Source organism: Microplitis demolitor, chromosome 9 (assembly GCF_026212275.2).
Source record: "Microplitis demolitor isolate Queensland-Clemson2020A chromosome 9, iyMicDemo2.1a, whole genome shotgun sequence".
Classification (NCBI taxonomy): Eukaryota; Metazoa; Arthropoda; class Insecta; order Hymenoptera; family Braconidae; genus Microplitis; species Microplitis demolitor.
In genome coordinates this window covers 13,216,944-13,225,968 of record NC_068553.1, presented here as the reverse complement: position 1 = coordinate 13,225,968, position 9,025 = coordinate 13,216,944, and the positions used below count along the sequence as shown (strand labels likewise).

The window sequence follows — 9,025 nt, the reverse complement described above, 5'->3', positions numbered from 1 at the left end:
TTTGGAGCCACCAATTGCACTCGAGGAAGCGTGATGGCCCAGGAGGCCCGGAAATGAGTTGTGACCTCTTCGAGCTCGGGAGGTAGAACCCCTACGAGCTCCTTGATATCTAAAAGCAGCCGCATTCCCACCAGGGGGTTGATCGGCCTCGTGAACACATCCACCCTCATCCCTATCTTCAACAACGCCTGAAAAAGAGAAAAAAAATAAATTTTTTTTTTCCCTATAATTAATTTCTTTTTTATTTTAAGGTAAAACGATAAAATAATACTTACAACATAGTGAAATCTGTGCCTCACCAATTGGAACCAGATCGAAAAACCCTTATAGTTCCTTTGTGTCACGTACATTTTTTTTTATATAATTTTTTTTTTTATTCCTTTCTTTCACTGCTGAAGTTGTCAGCTTCGATGTTAATTTTACACTGAGTATTCCTACTCATAAATCGCAAGGAGCGTCAGCGGAATGCGTCTTGAGATAAGACGTTAGCCGTAGATCAAATTCTTCATGCAGACGCGGCAAACCTATTCGCAATTAAACATCGCTAGATGTCGGCTAAATGCAGATTCGCACAGCATAAATGAATTATTCTCTCCAGCCTATTTTGGTATTTTTTTTACAGCCTCAAGGTCATCCGTACACATATACAAATGGGTATGCATCTATGCATGTAGAGAGATAAACTACATAATAGGCTTATAATCCTAATTCTTGTTAAATATCCTACGTAATGGTTAAAATTGTTCTTATTTTGGTGATGGGAAAATAATAGATTTTAGAGGAAAACTCTATAAAATAATATAATAATATATAAATCATATCATAAGTATTTGCTATATATATATATATATTTAGAGATTTACATATATAAATACATTTATTTAGAAAGATCAGAAAAAATTTTTAATTAATCCTCTACATATTTTATAAAATTATATAATATCCTAGCTGTAAGACTTGTTTGAATTGTAAGCGTTATCGTGAGCCTTTGTAAAAGAGGGGACATATGTTTAGGAAAGCAAGAGAGTTTTGCAACCCTCTTACTTTCCGGGGGATTGTTATGTCCAAATAATTTTTTTTTATTCTAATAATTATTTAAAATAATTATTACAGAGCTCTTCTTTTCAAAAGCGCGCGAAAACGCAGCGTCAGCTTTGTTCACCTTTTTATGCGACAGAGAATAGTGGGAGGATAACTGCGATAAGTTGAACGAACAATTAATAAACTGTCGTCACCTTCCACCAATGACAATAATTAAAAATTCCCCATCAATCACCAAATCAAAGTTTAAAAAAAGCCTGAGCACCCATACCTCTTGGCTAGTGGGTTCTTCTAACTTACGGTCCGCGAATTTTCGAACGTTGAACTTTCGTGCACTCTTATTGCAGGATTCCGCCCCAGGCGTTGAAAAGTCAATAAGAGGATCTTTAATATTTTTCAATTTAAACCTTATTGCAGGAATCCGCTTCCGCCGCGCCCATCCAACCAAATCCTACAGGAGTAAGCTGAATGAGCTACAACGTCCTGGAGGGATCTAACCTGCCGTGACTAGAAAGAAAGAAATATCGAAAGGTAGGTGAAAGATTTACAATCTATTCTTTCATAAGAGAACTGGTTCAACACAAGATCACCAGTATCTTCGGAGACGTTTGGGTTCTTACTTCGAAGTAAAAGATCCACCATAAATAATAAATTATAGGAAGATACCTCTCCCTCGTATTCTTTAATGTTATCCGCAACCTCCAAATCGCTCGTCTAAATTTTTCTATCGCTACCAAAAGGAGAAATCCCGGATAATTAATTTGAATTTAAGCGGTGGACATAACATAGTAAAGGCCCACCCCGATGCAGGCCTATGTGTGGGAACATACACACATACACCCCCATGCACAATATGACATATATAACGATATTGTAATTTATTTATAATAATAGAAATTTATATCTATTTTATAAATTGTCCTTATGAATATTTACTTTTATTTATTTATACAAATTTTATCTATTTAGGTTTTATTGGTTTACTTATTTACTTATATAAAATTTTATATCTGTTTGCATGAATCTTTTCTTATGAAAATTCTATTAGTTAATTTATTTGTTAATATAAAATTTTATATTTTTTTCTCATAGTTTTGACTTCTTTAAATTTTATTCATTTATTTAATTATTTATGTAAAATTTTATATTTATTCTTATAATTTGTATTTATTTGAATTTTATTAATTAACTTATTTATTTGAATATTCTGGACCGCGTGTCATTAAATTCATTTCTTTAGGTATCTGTTTTACGTTTACGTGGACACCGAAATTTTATCTACATAAATACACTTAAAAATATGAGGGCTTATAAGATTATATACTTTGTTTATTTTATTTATTTAACAATGAGTCATTGTTAAACTTTCTTTCAAAATATTTTAAGTACACTTTTGTTGGTAAATATTTTTTGTTAATTTCTAAAAAATTGTTTCCAGATGGCCTTTGGGCCTTCATTCTATTGTGACCCGAAAGGTCATTGAAAATTCATTTGGTTGTTTGTTCTAGTATTTTTTACGTGCGTCAGAGCGAAACTGATTTACCAATTTTAAAACTTTCTTACAACTAAATTATTTCTTATCGCTCTAGAATTATTAAAGAAAAATAAAATTTGGTCGCCACGTAATTTTAATAAGAAAATTAAATTTAATATAAAAAGTTTATTATTTGAGCTAGACGTAACAAATAACATTTCTTCTCCTGAGGCAACGATGAGAGGGCGCATTGGGCAGCTGTCACTGAAGATTGATGATCTCCGGAAACATGTCTCCCGCATTCAGTGTGTGATTGAGTATGTAAATGCACGTAAAGCATTTACATCTAAAGTCCGTCGCATTGCGGCTGGACTACGCTATCAGCATCACACAGTGAATAAGGAGAATCTTCTTAATATCAAAGAAGGTTCTCTTAACAGGTTGCGGGCTCTAGTGACTGCTAAAAAGTCACTAGAGAAAAAGCTGAAGCGGCTTACCGATAACTCTTTGTTTCGGTTAAGTCCTTCACGCTTTCTGACACCTAAGACATCTGTTTCTGGCGATTCCCCATCCATCGAGCAAGTAGAAGCTTTCTGGTCCGAGTTGTATGGTGATCAACCGAACGTGAATCGTGACACTCCAGCTCTCAACGACTTCGAAGCATTTTGTCGACAACATCGCAACGACAATGCTGATGAAGAGAGCCCTGAAGTCAGCGTGGAAGAAGTTCGTTCAGCTCTGAACAATGGTAAGAACTGGGCTGCTCCGGGTCCAGATGGCATTAACCTGTTTTGGTGGAAGAAATTAACTTCTACCCATAGTCATCTGGCCCGGATTTTTACAGCGTTCATACCAAAGAAAGGAGACTTGTCTGACCCGAAAAACTACAGTCCTATCACCTGTTTGAATGCGGTTTATAAGATTTTCACCAAAATCTTGAATAATCTCATTCTGCAGGAGATAGACTCTGTATGGCAGCAGATATACGAACAACGTGGCAGTAAAAGAGGCCTGTCAGGTTGCAAAGAGAATCTGTTAGTGGATCGTTGTGTCATTCAAGACGCGATCTGCTATCAGCGCAACCTGTAAATGGCCTGGATTGACTACCGCAAGGCATTTGACTCAACATCTCATGAGCTTATTCTCTTTTTGCTCAAATGCCTTGGGGTCAATCACGATACAGTGGGATGCATTCGGCGTACGATGCAGCTTTGGCGAACACAGTTCCACATTCCATGTGGCAACGACAAACGTGTAACCGAAGCTGTACAGTACAAACGAGGAGTCTTTCAGGGAGATTCTCTGAGCCCTCTGCTGTTTCGTATCTCACTGCCGCCAATATCTGTTGCGCTACGCCGCACCCGTGGATACTCAGTGGGTCCACCAAATGATCGAAAGTATTCGATCACCCACTTACTCTACATGGATGATCTGAAGGTGTATGCTTCTGATGAGGAACACCTTCAGACAGCCTTGAATATCGTAGGGGAGTATACCCGGGATGTTGGCATGGCTTTTGGGTTGGACAAGTGCGCGGTCGCTAATCTGGTGAAGGGTAAGTGTTCTGATGTGCGTGAGGATATCGAGTTAGTAGATGGGAGCGTCATTGACCATCTTGACGCCGGAGAGTCGTACAAATATCTAGGGATTGACGGGAGTCCTATGCAGGACGCCTCGAAAATCAAAACGACTCTCTGCAGCGAGTATGTGCGGAGACTCCGGAAAATCTGGTCATCAGAACTTTACGGGAAAAACAAAGTCTCTGCAACAAACATGCTTGCTGTCCCGGTACTCCTCTACTCTTTCGGTGTTCTTAAATAGGCCCGGAAAAAGCTCAGAGATCTCGATATCAAGACACGCAAAGTCATGAATATGAATCGGAGCATGCACCGTAAATCCTCAATCACCAGATTATACCTTTCCCGGCACATCGGAGGGAGAGGTTTACAGAGCTTGGAATGTCTACACGATCGTTTGGTTTTGGGTATAACATACGAGGTTGTCAATTTCACTGCAGATGAAAACGACTTCCTTATGCAAATTGTTCATAGTCATGAGAATAGGCATAGGGGAGCGTTTTTATATAAGGCAGCAATGTACGCGGCAAAATCCCTCGGTCTTGGAAGAGTAAACCCTCTTATCGAACTCCCTAAGGAGGAATTTAAGAGGGTCATCAGCAATGCTGAGCAACAAAAACTGCTCAGCACACATATGGACAAGTCCATTCACAGCGTGTTCTTTAAACACGTGCGTGAACATGGCTTGTCCGAGCAGCTGACGTTTTCCTTCCTTAGGTCAGCTGGCCTGATGTCCGAGACCGAAGGATATATTTTTGCCTGCCAAGATGGTGTAATCAATACTCTTGAATACCGTGCTAAGGTGCTCCAGATGCAGCTACCCGACACTTTGTGTAGGGTGTGTAAACAACATCCTGAGACGCTTATGCATCTATTGTCAGGATGTCCTGTGCTGGCAAGAAATGCATATGTCCAGCGTCACAATGCTGCTCTGCGAGTACTTTATTACCACCTAAGACATACTCACGGTATCGATAAAACACCAGTGCTGCCTTATCTGCCAGGAGATATTCCGCAAGTTGTTGAGAATGACCGTTGCCGTATTTATTGGAACGTGCCATTCGCAACAACGCGGAAAATCGATCACAATAAACCTGATATTGTGCTCTTTGATAAAACCGCTCGTGACATTTATGTCATCGAGTTCTCAGCACCTGCTGAATATAACATCACGGTTAAAGAAGAGCACAAACACGAAATATATCAGGATCTCCTGTTTGAAATTGGCAAACTCTACCCAGGTTACCGTGTAAAGCTTGTCGTACTTATTGTTGGCGTCCTAGGAGGGATGAAACAGACTTTTGTGTCTGCATCGGCTAAAATCCCAACTTGTTTTCCGCAAGTTGAGTTTTTGGCATCGCGGATGCAAAAGGCTGTTATTCTCGGATCCCTCCGTCTCCTAAGGCAACGAAACTTGGCCTGCTGCTCATGCTGATCATCTTGTTGATGAAGGATCGCAGTAGTAATGATTTGGCGCTCAGGTGAGGCCCTCGGTAGAGTCGGACTACCGGGGATAACCCCCTGAGCATTTAACTAAAAAAAAAAAAAATAATAATAATAATAATAATAATAATAATAATAATAATAATAATAATAATAATAATAATTATAATAATAATAATAATAATAATAATAATAATAATAATAATAATAATAATAATAATAATAATAATAATAACAATAATAAAAATAATAATAATAATAATAATAATAATAATAATAATAATAATAATAACAACAATAATAATGATAATAATAACAATAATAATAATAATAATAATGAGTTTGATATTCGTAAATATAGTGTCAAAATGATAGCACAATTTCAATGTAAGGCTTCTATGACTGCTAAAACATTGACTGAAGTTTTGGAAGGATGTGAAGAAATGTTTATCAGTACTTGCCGTTTGTTAAAAATCAAAGTGAATAATTTTTTAATTGAACAGGACTTAATTAATGATCAACGAGCTAAAGATCTTTTACAAGCATTTGATTTAGATGATGTTTTTACTGGACTACAAACGTTAGACAACCAAATATCAGCTCTAGAGGCTCATTATGGCTATGTTAATCCAGTGGATATTCCTCTTGGATATAGAATGGATCTTAGACTTGATAAAGAATCTGGTGCGTATATGCCTGACCCAGTGATGGAAACATTTAAAACGTATCAGTTGTTGAAATTTTAAAATTAGTTTTTTCAAGCCCAGATATTCTAGAAGCTATTTTGAATGAAACTAAATCTCCGCATGGTATACTAGGCTCTTTCCTGGATGGTCAATATGCTCAAAACCATGAATTTTTTTTACGATATCCACATGCTCTAAGACTACAACTCTACTATGATGAACTTGAAATAGTCAACCCGTTTGGGTCAAAAACGGGGGTTTATAAGCCAGGGGATTTTTATTACACGATACAAAATCTACCTCCTCACATAAATTCTGATTTAAACTCTATTCATGTTCTTCTGTTATGTTCAGATGTAGATGCTAGAAAGTACGGCTTCAGTAGAATACTTCAACCCTTTTTAAATGATCTTGAACTTCTAGAAAGTGATGATGGATTATTAGTACAAACAGAGAACGGTAATTTTACACTTTGTGCTACTATAGCTGCATTTTGTGGTGATGGTCTTGCAGTTTATGATGTTTTTAATCTCTTAGGACCTTCTGCTTATCAATTTTGCCGTATGTCTATGTACTCTAGAGATGATTTACACGCCGGATCTCTCGAATTTGGTGAAGAAAGAACTACAGAGCTATTTGAAGAGCAATATAACTATTTAGAGTTAAATAATTTTTCTGCAGAGTCGAAAACCCAGACAGGTGTTCGTGGAAAGTGTTGTTTGAACAAATCTAAATATTTGCATATCTCTTGCAACAAAATGTTTGATCCTATGCATGATTTTCTTTGTGGAATTTATCCAATGATAATTAAATTAGTTTTGAAAGAATACGTAATAACCCAGAGGAAATTTACTTGCTGTGACTTCAATGGTAAAATAACATCGTTCAATTGGGGTTATTGTGAGATAGTCAATAAGCCTTCTGCGAATTTCACCGACAACATGCTTCGAAAAAAAGACCATACATTAAGTCAGAAAGCAATGCAGACATGGAGCTTAATTCGAGCATTGCCATTTTTACTTTCTGACAAAATTGATAATGACGATAAATATATGTAACAGGGTATTTTTCAACCTTGTCAAATTTGGCCCCTTTATTAATTGTTGTTAATAAGGGCGCCACTGGAAGATAAGACTCGGCCTTCCAGAACCGGAGATGTTAGATTTAAAAATTTCAGGGTCGTTGAATTTTATGAGAGTAAGAAAAGATGAGGAATTAAATTTATTACACAATATTTCATCAATGTAATTCACAATTTTATTTATCACAACAATTATACCCACCGGGTTTCACTTTACTTATAATTATTTTATTACTAAGGCGTCCACCGGACTTTATTACATTAAATACTTGGTCCCTGGACTTTATAAATTTAAAATAATTAATTGGCCCCTGGCCTGATCCCCTGGATCTATTCAATCTTGTCCCCTGGACTTATTACTATAACTTGGCCACCGGCCTGATCCCCTGAATCTTAAATAAAAATTAGTCCCCTGGACTTTATATAAATTATTTGGCCACTGGCCTGATCCCCTGGATCTTAATTAAAATTTAGTCCCCTGGACTTTATACTAAACAAATTAGGCAACTTGCCAGATCCCCAGGATCTAATTGTTTAAAAATTATTAATAAAAGATTCCCCTGGAATTATTTCCTATCACACACACACACACACACACACACACACACACACACACACACACACACACACACACACACACACACACACACACACACACACACACACACACACACACACGCGTTTAATTAATCTTTACTGAACTAAATTCACAACCACAGAATTTAATTTATTTAAAATTTTCTCACTAATAATTTGAAGTTACTTAATTTGATTAATTTTTGTTTCCCCTTTTTATATAATCATTTAATTAATTTATAATATTTTCCAGTAAAATTTATCCATCAAGTGATATAATTCCTGACTCGAGTAACTGACGCTATCTCTCTCTAATTCGCGCGTCTCAGTCTGTCTCTCTCTATTTCGTGTATTTTTCTTCGCGTTAAACTTCAGAATTTTTTTTCTTTTAACAATTTTCTAATTTTACTGACAACAATTTATTCAACTCAAATTTTATTTATTTAAATTCTCAATATTTTCCCATCACTTTTCATAGCACTTGATTACGGAATTTATTCTCAGTCTCATTAATTCTTATATATATATATAATTTCCTTATTAATTATTATCGATTAAATTATAATAAAAATTGACTTAAAACTATTCTAATTTCTGGCTCCACGCCGAGAAATTTTTCTCAATCTTAGAAATTTTTAATTCAAAATTCTGGCCTCTCTGCCAAGAATTTTGTCCGACGGACCGCGTAACTAATTAATAAAAGAATTCTGGCGTCTGCCGAGAATTCTATTTTATCCGGAACGACTTGGAAATGGCGACTGCCCACGAATAACGATTTCTTAATATATACGGAAAATTATTGTTAATAAATTGTAGCTATTGCCGACAATTTATTTACCTCTCTCGTTTCCTCGTGGCGGTTTAACTTTCCCTCTGTCCTTTACAGCCTTTCTGCCGATTCCCTTGTTCCTCGTTGGTTTTCTCCCAGCTCTCTTTTTTTTCTTATTATTATTGAATCTGTGAAAATTCAATACAAATTAATTATCTTTTCGAAATTGTATCGGCTTCCTGCCGGATACAAAAATTTCAAATTGATTTAATTGACTATAGCTTCTGGAAGAGTCCACTCTAACCTCTCCAGAGCTTATTTAATTACCTTTTTGAATTGCCGTACAGTCCCTCTTCGCTTCGTTGCCGGTCCGTCTGA

General features: G+C 36.3%; 1 protein-coding gene across 1 annotated transcript; it reads left to right on the top strand.

Annotated features, from left to right (window-relative positions):
• The first annotated feature begins 5,903 nt into the window (after positions 1 to 5,903).
• Positions 5,904 to 7,279, top strand: LOC128668555 (uncharacterized). The gene is made up of 2 exons (XM_053741716.1): positions 5,904 to 6,219; positions 6,288 to 7,279. Exons 1-2 carry the CDS (start codon positions 5,904 to 5,906, stop codon positions 7,277 to 7,279), a joined length of 1,308 nt encoding a protein of 435 aa, XP_053597691.1.
• Positions 7,280 to 9,025: the final 1,746 nt, after the last annotated feature.